Here is a 21998-nt window from a genome sequence, read left to right on the forward strand (position 1 = left end):
TAATAATTACAGTGACTCTGGCTAGTCAGTGAGCGGAAGCGGTTCGGCCGGTTGGGTAAAAATCAAGACGTACTGCTCCCATCCAGTACGGCAATCCTCGCTGCTGTCATTTCGCAACTGCAAACGGATCAGTCTGTCTTGATTTTACCCAACCGGACAAACCGCTTCCGCTCACTGACTAGCCAGAGTCATTATTAATAATTACAGTGACTCTGGCTAGTCAGTGAGCGGAAGCGGTTCGGCCGGTTGGGTAAAAATCAAGACGTACTGCTCCCATCCAGTACGGCAATCCTCGCTGCTGTCATTTCGCAACTGCAAACGGATCAGTCTGTCTTGATTTTACCCAACCGGACAAACCGCTTCCGCTCACTGACTAGCCAGAGTCATTATTAATAATTACAGTGACTCTGGCTAGTCAGTGAGCGGAAGCAGTTTGGCCGGTTGGGTAAAAATCAAGACGTACTGCTCCCATCCAGTACGGCAATCCTCGCTGCTGTCATTTCGCAACTGCAAACGGATCAGTCTGTCTTGATTTTACCCAACCGGCCAAACCGCTTCCGCTCACTGACTAGCCAGAGTCATTATTAATAATTACAGTGACTCTGGCTAGTCAGTGAGCGGAAGCGGTTTGGCCGGTTGGGTAAAAATCAAGACGTACTGCTCCCATCCAGTACGGCAATCCTCGCTGCTGTCATTTCGCAACTGCAAACGGATCAGTCTGTCTTGATTTTACCCAACCGGACAAACCGCTTCCGCTCACTGACTAGCCAGAGTCATTATTAATAATTACAGTGACTCTGGCTAGTCAGTGAGCGGAAGCGGTTTGGCCGGTTGGGTAAAAATCAAGACGTACTGCTCCCATCCAGTACGGCAATCCTCGCTGCTGTCATTTCGCAACTGCAAACGGGTCAGTCTGTCTTGATTTTACCCAACCGGCCAAACCGCTTCCGCTCACTGACTAGCCAGAGTCATTATTAATAATTACAGTGACTCTGGCTAGTCACTGAGCGGAAGCGGTTTGGCCGGTTGGGTAAAAATCAAGACGTACTGCTCCCATCCAGTACGGCAATCCTCGCTGCTGTCATTTCGCAACTGCAAACGGATCAGTCTGTCTTGATTTTACCCAACCGGACAAACCGCTTCCGCTCACTGACTAGCCAGAGTCATTATTAATAATTACAGTGACTCTGGCTAGTCAGTGAGCGGAAGCGGTTTGGCCGGTTGGGTAAAAATCAAGACGTACTGCTCCCATCCAGTACGGCAATCCTCGCTGCTGTCATTTCGCAACTGCAAACGGATCAGTCTGTCTTGATTTTACCCAACCGGCCAAACCGCTTCCGCTCACTGACTAGCCAGAGTCATTATTAATAATTACAGTGACTCTGGCTAGTCAGTGAGCGGAAGCGGTTCGGCCGGTTGGGTAAAAATCAAGACGTACTGCTCCCATCCAGTACGGCAATCCTCACTGCTGTCATTTCGCAACTGCAAACGGATCAGTCTGTCTTGATTTTACCCAACCGGCCAAACCGCTTCCGCTCACTGACTAGCCAGAGTCATTATTAATAATTACAATGACTCTGGCTAGTCAGTGAGCGGAAGCGGTTTGGCCGGTTGGGTAAAAATCAAGACGTACTGCTCCCATCCAGTACGGCAATCCTCACTGCTGTCATTTCGCAACTGCAAACGGATCAGTCTGTCTTGATTTTACCCAACCGGCCAAACCGCTTCCGCTCACTGACTAGCCAGAGTCATTATTAATAATTACAGTGACTCTGGCTAGTCAGTGAGCGGAAGCGGTTCGGCCGGTTGGGTAAAAATCAAGACGTACTGCTCCCATCCAGTACGGCAATCCTCGCTGCTGTCATTTCGCAACTGCAAACGGATCAGTCTGTCTTGATTTTACCCAACCGGCCAAACCGCTTCCGCTCACTGACTAGCCAGAGTCATTATTAATAATTACAGTGACTCTGGCTAGTCAGTGAGCGGAAGCGGTTCGGCCGGTTGGGTAAAAATCAAGACGTACTGCTCCCATCCAGTACGGCAATCCTCGCTGCTGTCATTTCGCAACTGCAAACGGATCAGTCTGTCTTGATTTTACCCAACCGGACAAACCGGTTCCGCTCACTGACTAGCCAGAGTCATTATTAATAATTACAGTGACTCTGGCTAGTCAGTGAGCGGAAGCGGTTTGGCCGGCTGGGTAAAAATCAAGACGTACTGCTCCCATCCAGTACGGCAATCCTCGCTGCTGTCATTTCGCAACTGCAAACGGATCAGTCTGTCTTGATTTTACCCAACCGGCCCAACCGCTTCCGCTCACTGACTAGCCAGAGTCATTATTAATAATTACAGTGACTCTGGCTAGTCAGTGAGCGGAAGCGGTTTGGCCGGTTGGGTAAAAATCAAGACGTACTGCTCCCATCCAGTACGGCAATCCTCGCTGCTGTCATTTCGCAACTGCAAACGGATCAGTCTGTCTTGATTTTACCCAACCGGACAAACCGCTTCCGCTCACTGACTAGCCAGAGTCATTATTAATAATTACAGTGACTCTGGCTAGTCAGTGAGCGGAAGCGGTTCGGCCGGTTGGGTAAAAATCAAGACGTACTGCTCCCATCCAGTACGGCAATCCTCGCTGCTGTCATTTCGCAACTGCAAACGGATCAGTCTGTCTTGATTTTACCCAACCGGCCAAACCGCTTCCGCTCACTGACTAGCCAGAGTCATTATTAATAATTACAGTGACTCTGGCTAGTCAGTGAGCGGAAGCGGTTTGGCCGGTTGGGTAAAAATCAAGACGTACTGCTCCCATCCAGTACGGCAATCCTCGCTGCTGTCATTTTGCAACTGCAAACGGATCAGTCTGTCTTGATTTTACCCAACCGGACAAACCGCTTCCGCTCACTGACTAGCCAGAGTCATTATTAATAATTACAGTGACTCTGGCTAGTCAGTGAGCGGAAGCGGTTTGGCCGGTTGAGTAAAAATCAAGACGTACTGCTCCCATCCAGTACGGCAATCCTCGCTGCTGTCATTTCGCAACTGCAAACGGATCAGTCTGTCTTGATTTTACCCAACCGGACAAACCGCTTCCGCTCACTGACTAGCCAGAGTCATTATTAATAATTACAGTGACTCTGGCTAGTCAGTGAGCGGAAGCGGTTTGGCCGGTTGGGTAAAAATCAAGACGTACTGCTCCCATCCAGTACGGCAATCCTCGCTGCTGTCATTTCGCAACTGCAAACGGATCAGTCTGTCTTGATTTTACCCAACCGGCCAAACCGCTTCCGCTCACTGACTAGCCAGAGTCATTATTAATAATTACAGTGACTCTGGCTAGTCAGTGAGCGGAAGTGGTTTGGCCGGTTGGGTAAAAATCAAGACGTACTGCTCCCATCCAGTACGGCAATCCTCGCTGCTGTCATTTCGCAACTGCAAACGGATCAGTCTGTCTTGATTTTACCCAACCGGCCCAACCGCTTCCGCTCACTGACTAGCCAGAGTCATTATTAATAATTACAGTGACTCTGGCTAGTCAGTGAGCGGAAGCGGTTCGGCCGGTTGGGTAAAAATCAAGACGTACTGCTCCCATCCAGTACGGCAATCCTCGCTGCTGTCATTTCGCAACTGCAAACGGATCAGTCTGTCTTGATTTTACCCAACCGGACAAACCGCTTCCGCTCACTGACTAGCCAGAGTCATTAATAATTACAGTGACTCTGGCTAGTCAGTGAGCGGAAGCGGTTCGGCCGGTTGGGTAAAAATCAAGACGTACTGCTCTCATCCAGTACGGCAATCCTCGCTGCTGTCATTTCGCAACTGCAAACGGATCAGTCTGTCTTGATTTTACCCAACCGGCCAAACCGCTTCCGCTCACTGGCTAGCCAGAGTCATTATTAATAATTACAGTGACTCTGGCTAGTCAGTGAGCGGAAGCGGTTTGGCCGGTTGGGTAAAAATCAAGACGTACTGCTCCCATCCAGTACGGCAATCCTCGCTGCTGTCATTTCGCAACTGCAAACGGATCAGTCTGTCTTGATTTTACCCAACCGGACAAACCGCTTCCGCTCACTGACTAGCCAGAGTCATTATTAATAATTACAGTGACTCTGGCTAGTCAGTGAGCGGAAGCGGTTTGGCCGGTTGGGTAAAAATCAAGACGTACTGCTCCCATCCAGTACGGCAATCCTCGCTGCTGTCATTTCGCAACTGCAAACGGATCAGTCTGTCTTGATTTTACCCAACCGGACAAACCGCTTCCGCTCACTGACTAGCCAGAGTCATTATTAATAATTACAGTGACTCTGTCTAGTCAGTGAGCGGAAGCGGTTTGGCCGGTTGGGTAAAAATCAAGACGTACTGCTCCCATCCAGTACGGCAATCCTCGCTGCTGTCATTTCGCAACTGCAAACGGATCAGTCTGTCTTGATTTTACCCAACCGGCCCAACCGCTTCCGCTCACTGACTAGCCAGAGTCATTATTAATAATTACAGTGACTCTGGCTAGTCAGTGAGCGGAAGCGGTTCGGCCGGTTGGGTAAAAATCAAGACGTACTGCTCCCATCCAGTACGGCAATCCTCGCTGCTGTCATTTCGCAACTGCAAACGGATCAGTCTGTCTTGATTTTACCCAACCGGACAAACCGCTTCCGCTCACTGACTAGCCAGAGTCATTATTAATAATTACAGTGACTCTGGCTAGTCAGTGACCGGAAGCGGTTCGGCCGGTTGGGTAAAAATCAAGACGTACTGCTCCCATCCAGTACGGCAATCCTCGCTGCTGTCATTTCGCAACTGCAAACGGATCAGTCTGTCTTGATTTTACCCAACCGGCCAAACCGCTTCCGCTCACTGACTAGCCAGAGTCATTATTAATAATTACAGTGACTCTGGCTAGTCAGTGAACGGAAGCGGTTTGGCCGGTTGGGTAAAAATCAAGACGTACTGCTCCCATCCAGTACGGCAATCCTCGCTGCTGTCATTTCGCAACTGCAAACGGATCAGTCTGTCTTGATTTTACCCAACCGGACAAACCGCTTCCGCTCACTGACTAGCCAGAGTCATTATTAATAATTACAGTGACTCTGGCTAGTCAGTGAGCGGAAGCGGTTTGGCCGGTTGGGTAAAAATCAAGACGTACTGCTCCCATCCAGTACGGCAATCCTCGCTGCTGTCATTTCGCAACTGCAAACGGATCAGTCTGTCTTGATTTTACCCAACCGGACAAACCGCTTCCGCTCACTGACTAGCCAGAGTCATTATTAATAATTACAGTGACTCTGGCTAGTCAGTGAGCGGAAGCGGTTTGGCCGGTTGGGTAAAAATCAAGACGTACTGCTCCCATCCAGTACGGCAATCCTCGCTGCTGTCATTTCGCAACTGCAAACGGATCAGTCTGTCTTGATTTTACCCAACCGGACAAACCGCTTCCGCTCACTGACTAGCCAGAGTCATTATTAATAATTACAGTGACTCTGGCTAGTCAGTGAGCGGAAGCGGTTTGGCCGGTTGGGTAAAAATCAAGACGTACTGCTCCCATCCAGTACGGCAATCCTCGCTGCTGTCATTTCGCAACTGCAAACGGATCAGTCTGTCTTGATTTTACCCAACCGGACAAACCGCTTCCGCTCACTGACTAGCCAGAGTCATTATTAATAATTACAGTGACTCTGGCTAGTCAGTGAGCGGAAGCGGTTTGGCCGGTTGGGTAAAAATCAAGACGTACTGCTCCCATCCAGTACGGCAATCCTCGCTGCTGTCATTTCGCAACTGCAAACGGATCAGTCTGTCTTGATTTTACCCAACCGGACAAACCGCTTCCGCTCACTGACTAGCCAGAGTCATTATTAATAATTACAGTGACTCTGGCTAGTCAGTGAGCGGAAGCGGTTTGGCCGGTTGGGTAAAAATCAAGACGTACTGCTCCCATCCAGTACGGCAATCCTCGCTGCTGTCATTTCGCAACTGCAAACGGATCAGTCTGTCTTGATTTTACCCAACCGGACAAACCGCTTCCGCTCACTGACTAGCCAGAGTCATTATTAATAATTACAGTGACTCTGGCTAGTCAGTGAGCGGAAGCGGTTCGGCCGGTTGGGTAAAATCACCTACGACTGCCCCCATCGCTGCCATTATGCAACACTTATTAGACCGTTGCCACAAGAACATGGCGAAACGTAACAAAACTTAGCAAAACCAGAAGAAGCTAATCGACCCCTTGCACCATAGTGCAAGCTGCGGCAAATTTTTTATTATTATTATTATTTCTTTTTTCTGGGTGAGCTCTAACTTTGAAAGTCAACCTCCATTTATACTCGACTTTGGCTTGAGCGAACACATCATGTGCAGTTTTGCTGAAAGCCATTTTTTATGCCGGTCGACTGACCTGGCATGTGACCTCATTTACTGAACGATCGGTCATGGACAAGCATGATACACAAATGTGGAGCAAATTACCATACACTGAACTGAATTTATGAGCAGTGGTACTATTTTTGAGTCGTTCCTGATTACGAGGAAATTGAATGAAATTTATGGTGCGTGTGCTTGTAGGGCTCTCATCGTAGAAAAATAAAATAAACGTGCAGCTTTTTTTTTATTATTATTTGTGGTTTTTATTTTTGCAGGAGATTGAGCGCCGACGCCTGATGCTGAGACAGCGAGCGTTAGCGAGAGCCCAAGAAGAGGTAAGTTCATTTGTCCGTTTCGTCCCATTAAAGGTTTCTTGAGAAATCTCCGAGAAATTGTCATGAGAAATCTCTGCATTGCCATCTCATTTCGTTATACATTTAGCGACAGAGTGAGAATTTTATTGTTGTGCATTACATCGTGTAACTCAAGTGAAGTACTATAGATAACCTCTTTCGTTTTTTGGGTCAAACCGGGAACGATGTTTGTGGAAATCTGGTTACGTGCAATATTTATCAGGAAAAAAAGCTATGTTCACAAAAAGAGGTTGTGTTCTTGAAGCCGTTCTTTCTGAAAAGTGCACTGAGCATGTGTTACGAGGAATCTAAATGTGAACTGAAAACGTTGGTGTAAAGTGCAGTCACCGACCAATTTTTCAGATGCCCTATTTACCAGACTTGCCTGAATGTCTGGACTCTGTGCCATGGCACTGAGTTATTGTACAACACCGACCAAAATTTCAGGCGCTTGAAATCCTTCTCGTTTGTTTTTCGACCACGAGTCAAGAGCTACTGAACACGCAAACAACATCGCTGCCGTTTTGTTTTTCTGTAGCCTAGAGCCTGCGTTGCATGCTTATCGCCAGCTGATCTCACATACAGCCTGGATAGCAGGCACCACTTGTTGCACTATCCTGTGAGCCGCTTGGAGGAGGGAAGTCAGTCTTCAGTCGACATGGTGGCCGTTTAGTTACGTATAGTCAGTTGTGCTGCTTGCATCGCCACTTCAACAACCAATGTCATCGCCAGTATTTAACAATGGTGCTGACACCGCCTTGAGATTGACGAGTTTTTAAGCCGCTCATCAAATAAAGTGATTTCTTCTGCGTGAATTCACTTTTTCAAACTGCCTGATTTTCCAGATGCTATCACGGTCCGAAAAATTGAAGGTCCTAAAGATCGGTTGGTGACTGTATTATCAATTTTTTGTTTTAATTTTCTGATACCCTATGAACATTTGCTTGAAAAGTGAATTTTGTGCACTGGTGGTTGAAGCAGATTGCCAAAACGGAAGCGTGGGCTTAAAGTAAATCAGAAAGGTCTTCTAGGTCAGCTTACATGAAATTCTACTTTGATGTTATACTTAATTTTAATCGAAATAGCTCTTAGTTGGAATGCAAGGTCAAAAACTTTGTTTTCACGTTTTTACCAGATGTTTGGGGATTTGGGGAAAACAGTCCGCCTTTGCGGTTACAAAAGGCTTTATAAGTACTGGGTATAGTTTTCTTCTTTGTAAAAATAAAACGTGAATGCTTCCTGAAAGGTGCTGATAAAAGCCTGATTTTTGTTACTTCCAAAACATCAGCCGATATCTCCCCTCTCCTATTGGCAGGATTACAAAGTGGAGAATGGCGGACTTTAAAAATGGTCAGAACTTTTGAAGCAGCTGTCCCACAAAGCTTATGTTTTGTTTTGTATAAATGCAGTGCATCAACCTACGTGAAGCAAACAAATCGGTGGAACAATAACAACAGCCAGTCGTTTTTGTCACGCATTATCTAGGGCGAACTTGTACCAACCAGCCTGATCTATCGTCCCAAAAAGGGAGAAGGGGGCATAGAGTTTCATACTAATATACACTAGAGGAAAATCTGGTGCCACTGTCAAGGGGAGCCCACACTTCAGCAAGCGTTCCGTCATGAACCGGGCAGGCACGTTCCACTTGTCCTTGGCATTGCTCATGAACCGCCTGAAAAGTTCGCTATGGCTGCAAAATAGCAACAATATTACTGTTGAAGGTTCATCGAAATTGCTTTGTTATTATAAAATTGAACCCCCAAAAATTAATTTGTCAGTGATTATGTAGAAGCTTCATGCACGATGAACAAGAAAAAAGTGTTACCTTTTTTGTTGATTTCGGCTTCGAGACAAAAAAGAAACCGTGTGGCTAGCTAGGCCAAGTAGGCGAGGAACGTCGCTAGCGGCAATGGCGCCGCCCATGGCGCCCCGACTGCAGCGACAGATTTCCCTCTAGTATATAGTATGAAACTCTATGGAAGAGAGGGGGTGACGCGGCTAGGGATCAGACTTGGCTTGGCTAATGGGGAGCTCACCGGAAGGCGGCTTCCCTGTGCAGGAGCTGTTGGACCTTGAGGAGGAGGGCCACTCGGACGAGGGAGAGTCCGAGGACTCCGAGTACGAGGAGTACACCGAGTCCGAAGAAGAGGACACGGGACCCCGGCTGAAGCCCGTGTTTGTGCGAAAGTGAGTGCCGCGAGTATCTCTGTTGGGGATCGATACGGATGTCTCTGCTGCTGGGCAGTTGCCGACTTGGTTTTGGGAACGCCACTGTGTTATTGGATGACGTTACAGGATACTAGAATGTACGAGGTAAGATGTTGCCGTCTGCCTTTCAGCAATGTGACATTTAAGCGATAAAAAAAATTCAAAGAGTGCTAGAAGCTGTAGGAGTAGTGTGTTGAATGGTTGTCATGGAGTTGGGTTACTACAGGCATTGGTGTGCGATCTTTCATGCTTGTCCGGAAGTATTCATAGTGTATTCATGGTATGTGGAGCAGATGTTGGCAAACCTCTTGATCCCTTTACCTTCCTGGCTTCCTTGAGATGTCTTTTGTGAGGCAAATCATGTGAAGGGGTTTTCAAATACATCGGGGCTTTTGTGGTGGGGAAAATATGGTTCGAGAAATGGTGTTCTGACGTACGTATCATAATGCCAGTTATGCTTCTTAGGCTACCAAGACTATACTGCAACCATGACTGGTTAGTTCATTTCGTTCATTAGTGCAATGAAGGTTTTGGCGTGAAGTATATGCCTTATGTTCTTCTGTGGTCTCTAAGCCAGGCGGATCACCACTAGGTGGTCACCACTAGGTGGGTCACCACTATGAAGGGATTTGCTTTAGTCACATTCACCCGCCCTGGCCATTTTTGCCCCTGACTGTTCAATTCGGTTAAAAATCGCTAGAATAAAATAGTTAGTGTATAACAGTCAGTGTATAACTAGTGCATAACAGAGTAGTCATGGCTTTCCTTCTCAGGGGTTCACATGGAAAGTGTTTACAACCCAGTTAAATGAACTAGGTTGCATACGAACCCTTCCACTTGGCTATGACGAGGCAAGACAGAAGGTGGCTTCTTTTCTTTCCCCATGGTAGCTTTTGTTTTCTTGGGCAGTTTTGTTAGTTTTCTTCTCTGCTTCCCTGCTTTGTACCAAGAGAACAGACTTGAGGCACGGACACCATCACTGTAGAATATTCTCCGTTAATCATGCGGGATTGGCCTCGCATAGTGTCACTAGATGAGCTACAGAATGCCGTCACTGAGGCACGTAAGTTTGCAACGGCGGCCATTTTGGTGGTTATCAGTGTTGCCAGATTGCCGCTTCTGCGGCCTCAACGCTCGCTTGGACGAGGTAATTTGTAAACAGCACTGCCGAAGACGCAGCAACACGGCATCTTCAGACGCACTTCTGCAGCTGAACTGCTGCGAAGCGTGTTATCTTTGACTTCCGTTCGGAATGGTGCCAGTCGCGTGCAGCCGCAGAGCAGGGACGACAAGCTGAGACTACCGCAGTTGACCGACTGACAGCGCGTAAGCAACAAAATGGCGGTTCCCATGAACCGTAAACAAATGTCACGTGGTGCGAGCTGACCAATGATCACGGCGGCAGCACAAAACGATACGAGCCAGGAGTGCCGATGCTCTGTGACCTTATCTAGTGACACTAGCCTCGCACATGCACTGCCAGTGTCTCCGAGAGCTCCTCCAAGGTGGTGCACTGAGATGAGACAGTTTCTTTCTCCCTCTCTCTTTTTTCTTATTTTTTGGCCCCCAGACGTGACCGGGTCACCATCCAGGAGCGAGAACGACTTGCCCAGAAGGAGAAGGAGCTCGAGCACGAGGCCAAGCGCATTGCCGAGGAGAGGAGACGCACCACACTCAAGGTGAGCGGACAGGGCATTCCGTTGAGTCATCTCCAAGAAAGCCTAGGTGACTCAAAGGTTCCCCACATATGGGATAGGGGGCCTGTTTTCCTGCTTGCCAAAGATCGGTAACAGGCACTTAGCGTGTTTGCGTCTCTCCATCCATTTCCCCTATGCCAGAAGACGTCATCCTTCCTGTGTCACAAACTTCTGCAGCGCCTTTAGCGTTGGGTGTCCGCATTGCCTTGAAGGTTGCTGCAGCCTGCTATTTTCCAAACTGATGCAAATCCAAACTGATGTAAAGATGTAAAGTAAAGCGTTAAAGGGGCCGTGAAGACAAAGTGCAAGTTTTGTTCACTAAAACCACTGCTTTGTCCGAGATCAATGACACCAAAATAACAAATAATTGAGATGTGAACCCTTTGAGAGGCAAATTTTTTTTGCCAAATGCGACCCCCCCCCCCCAGGGTCGATTTTTTTTTGTTGCTGATTTAAATTCTTCGGATGAATCTATTTAGGGAAAAAATTGTAATTTTCTTAGGGTGACCATAAAGTGATGAAAAAATTGTTTGTGTTGTTACATACACGTGGTTCATTTATTAGTAACACGAAAAAAAATTCTAAAAAAGTTTCGCGGTGCAAAAAGGGGTGGAAGCACAAGAAACGCACGAGTTTCGCGGGCGCAACGAGCGGCAAGTGCCCGGAAAACGAAACCGGAAGTAGCCGCTGCGCACCCGCACGTGACTGGATGTGTAAGCGATAGCTGATGCACCGCTGTAGCAAAGCATAAAAAAAAAAAGAAGAGCCATCTGCGCAAGAAAAAAATTTCATGGCAAGCGAGAGAAATGACTGAAAAAGGCGCACTTTTTGAACGTATCAGCGATGACGTACATGAACGTCCTCGACCATATTGGAGGTGTTTGCAGGGGACATGCGTGTACATCCATGAAAACAGATGAGGCTGGGGTGACTCTGCAGCTGTTTCCCGGCAAGGTTTTATGGTGTAGCAGAATCCTGTTTGTGTGATTGGCAACTGCTGACCAAGGCTATTGCCAAGTGACGTGACTGGGTGATTGTAGCACGGCCTCTAGTTCCATCTGTTCTCGTCAGTTGAATGCTAACGGTGGTCCTTCTGTCGTGTCACTGCTGATGTCGGGTAGTGCAAAATTTTAATTTTAACACGAAAGTGTTTTATTCCCGGATACACCAAGATTTCACTGATGTCATATCCGTCACGGAAGTTATGCCAGTACAACGAAGCAAGCGGCCTGTAAAGGGTGCACCCCTGCACACAGGGTCTTCTTGCGGGGAAGCAACCTTTAGTACTATAGAGTTATACTTAGGGTTGTTTATTTTCGGGTTTCGTATTTTAACACGAAAGCGTTTTATGCCCATATGCACCAAGATTTCGCTGACGTCATATTCATCATGGCAATGACGCCGGTACACCTTTGCCGAAGCGACCCGAAACGCCAGCAGGACGTCGCTCGCCAAGCACACCCACAAGACAGCTGCCGACCTGCAAATCATGCTTCGCTGCACATTTCACTTTCGTGTTTTACCGATTCATATGACAGAGGAATCAACCACTTTTTTTTTATTTTATTTTTTTTTGAAAAACGTCCTCCCTGGCTCGAGTGGAGCTGAGTGAGTTACCAAAGGCTAGTTTTTTTTTTTTTTCCAGATTAAACTGGGGTGTACTTAACATGCCTCGTTCACTTGCTCTTCGCAGTGAGTCACTTGACGTTCCAGCTCGATGCAGTGGTTCTGGGGTGTAGTGAGAGAGTTCGTGTCTCACGTGGTGTGTGTTGCAGATCGTGGAGGACGAGACGAAGAAGGAGCTGATGGAGGAGAAGCGGGTGGACGACTCGGAGGACTGGGTCAACACGGACGACGAGAACGACGAGGCCGCCTATGAGGCGTGGAAGCTGCGCGAGCTCAAGCGCATCAAGCGAGACAAGGAGGAGAAGGAGCAGTGGGTGTTCTTCCTTTCTTCTTTTAAAACGAAAACCTTGAAGGGGTGGACGGTTGGTTTTTGTGCAGTATACGCTCTCTTTCCCAAACGGAACGGCAGTGCACTTAAAACACCTTGAACCAAAATGGTTTCCCTGATAGGGCCCTAGAACGTTTGGAAGCGGAATGTTTTGATCTACCAACCTAAAGTGTGCTGCCGAAACGAATGCTGGCAACCGTGACAGTGAACGGATTGGAAGTGTATCTTTAACTGTACGCGAGTTGACAAGGGGTACTTAAAAACTTGTCCCCAGCAGTCCTTGTCCTTTATGAAGTTTTGGAATCGTGCACTGAAACCAACGGAACTGTTCGTATACGTACACTAGGGTCACATTTCTACGCTGCGTGAGATTTCGGAAAATTATTTCCACCAATTTATTTGGAAATTCAGATTGGTCACCCCACTATATGAAGCACAAGCTTGGGAAGCTGGAGGAAATTAATTCCACCAATTTATTTGGAAATTCGTTTGGGTCACCCCACTATATAAAACACAAGCTTGTGAGCTGGAGGACGTGCACTCCACCACAAGAAATCAATTGTCTGGCCCATTGAGCAATGATGGCGTCGTTCGTAACAGAAAAATGGCTCCTTCGAAGGCGTTCTATATCGATAACAAGCGTGTTCCGTAGCATGAGGAGTTCCTCAGCGCGAGCTGAAACTCTCCAATAGCAAGACATAGTCACCTATGCCAATGCACCACTGATGAAGGGAATGGAAGGGCAAGCGGCGGAATTCACAACCGTCGTCAACTCTTACGTTACGTGCCAGCAGGAGCGAGTTGTGGGTTGTGGGGCGACACATAGGAGGCAGGTCGAAGCCATTGGAAAGCGGTATGGTGGATCGGAAAGCAAAGCGTCTCAAGCGGCAGGGTTGCAGGGCCCTTTGACCAAGTGAGGCAAAGCAAGGCATCTCAGGCATGTAACTGGAAATTTGTGCTTTCGCATTCCTGACCCCCTACGAAGTGCTTAGGTGCCTTTGGTGTTTCTTTTTCTTTTTTTTTTAAGGTGAAAGCTTTTAGTGCCCCATAATTCGAAAAACCGGTCCTCGTGGTGGTGGTTTTTCTTATCGTGTGCAGAAAACAGCTGCCACGGTAAAGAGTACAGAAAAAAACACATTCAAGCTCACACTGCCTTAGCGCTTTGCCATCAGTAATAAGTTACAGAAGTGCGTGCATCTGGTGATGTCTTATCACTAGGGGTGTGCGAATATTCGAAACTTCGAATATTCGATTTGAATTTTTTGGTATTCGATTCGATTCGAACGACACTTTTATTGTTATAAATATTCGAACCACCCAAAACTAAAAAAAAAAAAAATCAGACCGTGTCTGTATCGGTGTTTATTTACAGTGGACTCTCGATGATACGATTCTGGGGGTGCGAATTTCGGGATGATATGAATTTCCGAAAAGTCCCGGCGAAATTGCATCGTTTGCAATGGGAAAAATTTCGGCTGTTACGAACGGACCTGCGCGGCCCGGCGGAAGATACGAACGAGCCGGCGAGGCACCCGACTGCCGAACGAGCAAGTGACGGCTCTCGCTCCCCAGTTTGTCACTCTTTCTCCAGAAACGGCCGGGCTGTTGTTTCCTGCTCGCGAAAACGCTCTGCGCACGCCCAACACGCTGACACCGCCGCGAAACCACCCCCACGCTGCGCGCGGCGCGGCCGGCGGCGTCAACATGGCGTCGGCTCCAGCCGCGAAGTGGCGCGGGCGCTCAAGCGACCGCTTCTAACCGCTCTTTAAAATGCGGCTCAAGGGAGACACGAAGTTGCTTGTGCGGTAAAGGAGATGATAATGCATGCGAAAACGGTACTATATTTGCCGGGGTGCTAATCCTAACCATCTCCGGCGGAGCCAAGCCGCCTGTCTCGATCTCATCGCAAGTAGTCAGGCTCTTCCATTCTGCCGCGCGCGTCGTGCGTCATTTTCTGACCGAAGTAGGCGCTACCGCGGGCGCGAAATCGTCGATGTGGGCGTGAAAATACAGCGCTCGCAGAGCCGAGGCGAGCGAATCGCGTGCAAAAACGCACCATGCGGTTCACGCTTGGCTGTTGCGGCGTGTAGCGAGCTTGGGCACAGCGAGTGAGGAGACGAGCGCGAAGCTTTACGTGCTCCAGAAAGGACTGCTTTGCGACACGGGGGTTAAAAAAAGCAGAAAAAATCACGAATTTCTTCTCGCGAAAGTAGGAAAAGAAATAAACGAAAACTTTTTTCAGCGCTAAATTTTTTGGTCTGTGTTGGTTCATACGAATTTCGGATGATACGAATATTTTTCGCAGTCTCGCGAGATTAGTATCATCAAGATTTTACTGTATCAGCGCGCGGCAATGTGCACGGGCTCGGGCATGCCAGCTACTAGTGTCTCAAGTGAGCGGCTGTTTTCGGTATCTAAAGTGGTGACGAGCAGAAGGTTGTCACTGCTCCCCGAACATGTCGAGCAGTTAACCTTTCTCCATGTTAACATTTAAGCGAGTGCAGACCTTAACCTGTTGAGTGCAATGGTATTGTGCAATTCCTAATTTTACTTTGTGTGATTTGTTGTGCAATAAAGTTGCAGTTTTTGTCTCTAGATAGTGAAAACATTAATTTTACAAAAAACAGTAAGTATTCGTATTCGAAAAATATTCGAAAAATATCCGATTCGATTCGAACTTTGTTTTTATTATTCGAATTCGCTTCGAAATTGAAAAATTGATATTCGCACACCCCTACTTATCACGTGCCAGGTGAACGTGATGTCTCATGAGTGTAACACGTGTGTGCCAGCTATGGAGAACTCGTGAATATGGGAAAGCTTTCCCAGTAAGGAAAAAGCCAGTTCTGTCTTCACAGGCCTCGCCTGCCATCTGCAAACGCCTCGCATGTAGAGCTCTCCTCTGTGTTGGCTGCGTGTCCAACCAGCTTCGCTGTTTCCTTCTCTCTGCTTCATTCTGTCTGCCTTGTGTAGTCGTGGTGGAAAACGGAAAGGAAAAGAAGTGTCTGAGACATTCACGAAAACACTTCCAACTCAAAACAGCCACACACTCCTTTGTACACGGACGATTCGACATACAGGCAAGGCTATGCGTACAAAACTATCTACCGTATTTTCCGGTCTATAAGTCGCACCTTTGTATAAGTCGCACCCCCCTCAAAATGACAGTTTTTCCGAAAAAAACGTATATAAGTCGCACCGGTGTATAAGACGCACCGGTGTACAAGACGCACTTGTTAATTAGGTAAACTCACAGTGAATCAGATCGTTAGAAAGAGCGGCGAAAGTACATGGTTGCGGCGGCCGCCGCCTATCAACGCATCGCCCGGTGAGGAGGGCTAGACACGTGCATCTCCCGTCCAAAGTCTTGACAGAACAAAGTTCACAAAAATGGTTTATTGATACACACAGATTGCATGTACTTACAAACGGCGTTATGCGAAACCATCGAAGTCTTCTTCCTCCGACTAGCCAACAAACAATTCAGCAGCTTCAAGTGGGAGTTCCGCCAGCAGATCGCTATCACCCTCCGACTCACTGATATCTTCTTCGCCAACATCGTCACCACTCGCGGAACGGATCATTTATGAACCCTGCTACAACTGCTTTTGTAGAAATGGAGTCCCAAGAGTCGGAGACCCATTTGGCCACCTCTCCAAACGTCGCGCGTCTCTTGCGTGCTGTCGTCGCTGTCGTAAATCAGCGCAATAAAGGTGTCATGGCGGACGAAAGTGACGCAACCGGAAGCGGCCTGAAAATCGAAACTTATCAGCAAGCTGTCATTTTAAAAATTAGCAGCGCGTTTACCTCTTTCAGAGTAACTCTCTGATAATTTATAAGCTGCATTTTATTTTTGCTACCCAGTTTGATATTCCTTTGAATTTATTCTGAACTGTAGTTACTGCGCATGGCAAAAAGTGGCGTGCGGTTGCCGCGGGCCATTATCATTGTTTTCGACTGGAATTAACTGCTAATTCTTTGATTTAATGTCCTGAAGCGACATATGGGCTATGAGAAACACAGTAGCGGTGGGCTTCGGATTCATTTTGACCATAGAGCTGTGTCTCCTAACGTGCGCTGCCCGCACGCAGCCACCGCGAACCGGAATTCTTCCATACACAAGTCGCACCGGTGGATAAGACGCACCAACGAAAATTTCAGAAAAAAACTGCGACCTATACACCGGAAAATACGGTATATAACATATTTTGTGCCTGTCACTCAAAAAGAATAGTCTTGTTTGGGAACAACTGAGCTTAGATAGCTTTTGAAATAAGGGCTCCGTTCGAGTTACGAAACAGATGAACACCCTGAGAAAGAAGCGAAGGCTTCAGTTTTAACGATGCAGGTAAGACTGTGGTTGTGGGCCGTGCGCTCATCTTCCCCCCTCCCTCATCATGCAGGTACGAGAGGGAGCGCATGGAAGTGGAGCGCATGCACAGCATGACAGAGGAGGAGCGGCGGGCAGAGCTTCGGGCCAACCCCCGCCAGGTGACCAACAAGGCCTCCAAGGGAAAGTACAAGTTCCTCCAGAAGTACTACCACCGGGGGGCCTTCTTCCTGGTGAGTGGTGCCGTGCTCTCGCCATTTCGCTCTCTCTCCCTTTTCAAAGCGGGAGACCCCATTCTGCGGAAAACCGGTGCCGTTGTCCGGTCAAGTGTTGTCATTGTCGTCGTTCCTTCCTTCGTGGCACATACGTAATTATCATGAGCTGTGAGGGGCAATGTGCCGGCATCTTGAAATTCACAAATCGGTGGATTGGAAACGTTAAAGTTGTAGGGTGGTGCGAGACACTGGAATGCGATGCCACGTGAGCGGAAGAAAAGAAGCCGGTCAGAGTGATTTGCGCCAAAAGACAATGAAATGACAGTGAAGAAGAAGGAAATTCGGGGCATCAGTAAAGAAGTAGTCAATGAGTCTTGCCAGGTTTTTGCCTTCGAAGCATGGGAGCAGAGTTAAGTGCCTCAAGGAATTTTAGTTTTGCGTTTTATTAGGTGTTCAGCATTCCAAAAAAAAAGAAAGATTGCAATTCAATTGACGTTCAATTGACATTCGTCCCGTTGTCACTCACTGCCCTGCAAATTAATTCGGACAGGAACGTCTCAGGTCTGGCAAAATTCAGTAACAGTTGCACGCAAAGTTGCATGACCAGGTGAGCTTTCAGGGCGTGATACATACCTCCGCTTGCGGCGACAGCAAACAACTGTGAAATTCTGGGGGTCTTCTCCGAGGGTTCCGCGTTGTTTAGCTTGTTTAGTTGGTGACATTGTTCACTTACTGCTCAGTGGGTTGGAGGAAACATGCGGTTTGGTTGATTTTGAGGGGTCTGGTCGACTGGTGCGCTAATTGTTAACTTACAATTTTCAAAAATGCCGTCTTGTAGAGGAATACGGCGAGCTGCGCTTGTGGCGTAGTGCCAGTGGGCTTACGTTTGAAGTAGGAGATAGGCTGTACGCTTGTTCTTTTTGCTTTACTTGTCAATCGTTCGTGTTTTAAATTGATGTCCGCATTATTTTGACGTGCTTGGGTTTACTCTTTAGGTTTGTTTTGGGTGGCAGTTAGCACTAGAGTACAGTGTGTTTTTCTATAGTCATTTCTGCGTTGTAATAGGGTTAACACTTCATCATTTTTTTTACTCTCGTCCTCACAGAACGAGGAGGATAACGTCTACAAGCGGGACTTCTCGGCACCCACCCTTGAGGATCATTTCGACAAGACCATTCTTCCCAAGGTCATGCAGGTGAGTACCACTAGCTTGTCGTTTCCCGTGCATCGACTGAGAGGAATGGTCGTACTGCACCAATCGCGGTAATGTGGAACATCCGTGCAAGTTCTGTGAAGTTTTTGCGCTCAGTATTTCAACTTCCTCAAATGATTGCCACACATCTTATTTCCAACTTCATTCTTATGAAGAATTTCTCTTCCCCTTTCACTCTTATCATTTTGGTCCTGTTTTTATTTCGTAACTTTCTTCGCTTTCATCCAGCATAGCAGGCCAGCTTGGTGATACTGGGAGAGAGAGGGAGAGAATAAGTTCAATAGAAACGGCGGTGTCAGTGCAGCTGTCGCACTGACTTGCTATGCCGTATGATAAAGGGAAGAAAATTACAATGGAGAAAAAATATAAAAATTTAAAGATGTCAAATGATGTGCACGAAATTCTCAGTTGCATATAAGACGCAGCTTTTCGCAAACATTGGATAAACAGTTGGGCTACAAGGACTTTGCAGACCAGGCTGACATTATGGCAAAGGAAAAAAAACGTGTGTTTGCCAAACAGCTCGAATTTCAATCAGAAGGATCAACAAACTCGTTTTTTACACTCTGAATTTACACCTCTCAATTACTTGTCACGTGTCTTAACGCTAACGTCGTCCGTGTCCCCAGGAGGCTAAAATTAATCCGGAGCCCTCTACTATGGCGCGCCTCATCGCCTGCATTGCGTCAGCGCGTTAAACCCTACAATCAATCAATCAATAGTTCTTTTTAAAGATTTCTCTTTCAATTTCACTCGTTGTTGTCGAGGCGGAGACGCAGTCGTGTATTTTTGTAATAAACATTTAAATTACTGGTTAAAGAATTATGCTGCAAGAACTGTAGAGGCTGTACTGGCATTATAGCAGAAGAGAAGGATGCATGTTTGTCTATTTATCTACTATACTCGGTTACAACTCAAGAATTACACCACCTCATGTAGTGTATCGCTCCATCAAAGCGCCGGACCCGTGACGTCAGTGCGCGCGCGTTTTGAAAGGGGTTTGCTATGAAGGCGTGATATCATCTGCCTTGTCTCACGCAGTTTGTTTGTCGTCACTGGAGTCGTTTATAAGCATATTAAGTCCAAAAAATCACGGGAACGGCTCACGCCATGTTCAAAATATTCCCAGTAACGCCCTACTTGCACCGCGCGGAGAAACATCCGCCTACGGTGATAAGGCACACCGGCAACTTTCGGTGCCGTTCTTAAGTTGTCACCGAGTATATACTTTCAGGGCCAAGAGGCACTACAGAAAAGAGTAGGGGGGGGGGTACAATGCTATGGCAGTCAGCAATGGAAGTACATGGTATTAATGAGCATGTTAACAAATAGGGTTTTCTAGGGCAGCCTTGAATTGGAAATGTTCTTAATTGGCAGCAATCGAGGCAGGAAGGTGGTTCCAGTCAATGCTGGTTCTTGGGATGAAAGAATCATTGTGTGAGTTAGTTAAACAGGAAGGAACAGCAACTTTGTTAACAGGGTCTGCGTGAGATGAAATACCGTATTTATTCGAAAATAGGTCGAGCACGAATATAGGTCGACCCCCTAAAAATTGAAGTCGCCGAAAAAAAAATAATATATTCGATTATAGGTCGACCCATACTTTTAAGAAAAAACTTGAGGAAACTTTTTAAAACTCCCATTTATTTACAACGCGGTCACCTCAGGTCACCTCACTGGTTGGAGCCACACACTGCGTCGTCGTCGGAACTTGCGCCGCATGCGCCGCAGTTCATTACCCACCCCCGCCCCCGACTGGCTTTGAAGGCTGAACGGCCAATCCTGCCTCGCAGCGCTAACTGTTGAGCTTTGGTCTGAATATCGCACGCTCCTCTTCCACGGGCAGCCGGAGTTTTTTCTCGAGAGCATCGTGCCTCCCAATTGTAGGGCCACGAAACGCACGACGCAGTCCCCTACAAGCAAAAAGTTCGTCCCGCTGTTTCCGTCATCCCCTGATCAGCTTTTCATTAACGACTAACTGTCGCTGAGCGGCGCAGTTGTTCAAGTTCTCAGCAAACAGGATCACCCGCCGCTTAAAGTCCGACGTGACATCGCGAAATGCGCACGAGAAAAACGTTATGTGCGGAAGTCACAACGAAGCAAACACAAAGAAAGCGCATGAAACGGAGAACGGGAGATAGTAGAGACAGCGAGCGAAGCAGGCAACGCCGTTCCGTTCACGAGGTGGCTACGCTAGGTGGCGAAAGTCACCTTTACCCCCACCTCGCGCTAGCCGCTACCGTGGCTCCGAAGACACCAAGCCAAGCCAATCTGGCTCTCTAGCCAGTACGTCAGCTCGCTCGTGTCCGGTTCGGCCGCAGGTAATGCGCGATAGCCGGCAGTGACTGTGGGTGGTTTTCTTACGCTGATTGTTTTGTTATTTTTTCCTTTATTTCCTTGCCTGTCTTTGCTCTAGATGCTCCGCGCTGCCGCCTCAAATTGAGGAGCGCCGGGTGCGACGGAGAAACGAATCGCTCGGTGCGCTCGCCATTTTTGATCACGATTATAGGTCGAGGTTCTTCGGTCACGATTATAGGTCGACCCTCAATTTTTAAGCACATTTTCGGAAAAAAAAGGTCGACCTATATTCGAATAAATACGGTATATGCAGGCATGAGTATTAGCTGTTCTTTTAGGTGAACTTTAAGGAAAAAAATATTTTTGTATTTTTTGGGCATCTCTTAGCAGTTCACTGATGCTAATGACCTCGTCACTCTTTTTCTCTTGTCCGCAGGTGAAGAACTTTGGACGGTCGGGGCGGACCAAGTACACCCACCTGGTGGATCAGGACACGACCCTGTTCGACTCTCCGTGGATGTCGGAGACTGCGCAGAACCTCAAGTTCCACGCCAACCAGGCCGGAGGAATGAAGCAGGTCTTCGAGAAACCGAGCGCCAAGAAGCGCAAGACTGCCGCCACCTGAACGAGTCGCGAGAGGGGAGACTGGCATCGATGGCATCTGTACATAGTCGTTTTTATCACGAGCTGTCTTTATTCTGGAGCTGCCGCCTTCACAAAGGCAGTTCGGAGAATCGTCGTCACGTTGTAATTAAACGTACTGACTCGAAGTCCACTTTGACGATGTCGTGATTAAACGTTAGTGCTTTAAGTCAGTTTTGATGATGGTGGGTTTACTGACTTCTTTGAGCATATTCAAGAGCAAAAAAGTGTGAACAGCACATGTTTGGAGTTGTTTTTATCACGAGGTGTATTTATTCTGGAGCGGCCGTCTTCCCAAAGGCAGCTCGGATAACCGTCGTCTAATTAAACGTACAGACTGAAAGTTTACTCTGAGGATGTCATGTCTAAATGGTAGTGCTTAAAGCTCATTTGGCAATGTCGGGAATAAATATTGCATTTCGACGCTGCTTACCAACCAGTCTCTCAACATTTCATCAAGTGAAAGTGCGGTTTCAAGAAAATAATGCATCTGGTGCGACAAAGTGTCCGAAGGCCAATTTTATTAAAAATAAAATGCCAAAGTGTAGAAAATCTGTATCAAAAAAAATTGCACGGTAAAGGTGTACAGCCGAACCTCGCTTTAGCGAAGTACTATCGGAGCAGTAAATTATTTCGTTGGATCCGATACTCTTTATAACCGTAGTGGTAAAAATCTGGTCTAATTAATAGACAATCTGGCTCGCACAAACAATCTTATATAAAAAATGCATTGTTCT

General features: G+C 47.3%; 1 protein-coding gene across 1 annotated transcript in view; it reads left to right on the forward strand.

Moving 5' to 3' along the window:
- Mfap1 (Microfibril-associated protein 1) overlaps window positions 1-21693 on the forward strand; it is a 30666-nt gene extending 8973 nt beyond the window's left edge. Inside the window, exons 5-11 of the mRNA XM_077692982.1 lie at window positions 6627-6686; window positions 8764-8891; window positions 10483-10591; window positions 12385-12545; window positions 16967-17126; window positions 18214-18303; window positions 21056-21693. Coding sequence (XP_077549108.1) covers window positions 6627-6686; window positions 8764-8891; window positions 10483-10591; window positions 12385-12545; window positions 16967-17126; window positions 18214-18303; window positions 21056-21244 — 897 coding nt within the window. The 3' untranslated portion in view covers window positions 21245-21693. The remainder of the gene's footprint in view (window positions 1-6626; window positions 6687-8763; window positions 8892-10482; window positions 10592-12384; window positions 12546-16966; window positions 17127-18213; window positions 18304-21055) is intronic.
- Window positions 21694-21998: the final 305 nt, after the last annotated feature.

This window comes from Haemaphysalis longicornis, unplaced genomic scaffold (genome assembly GCF_048455015.1).
Source record: "Haemaphysalis longicornis isolate Haplotype H1 unplaced genomic scaffold, Haemaphysalis longicornis Haplotype H1 scaffold_12, whole genome shotgun sequence".
NCBI lineage: Eukaryota > Metazoa > Arthropoda > Arachnida > Ixodida > Ixodidae > Haemaphysalis > Haemaphysalis longicornis.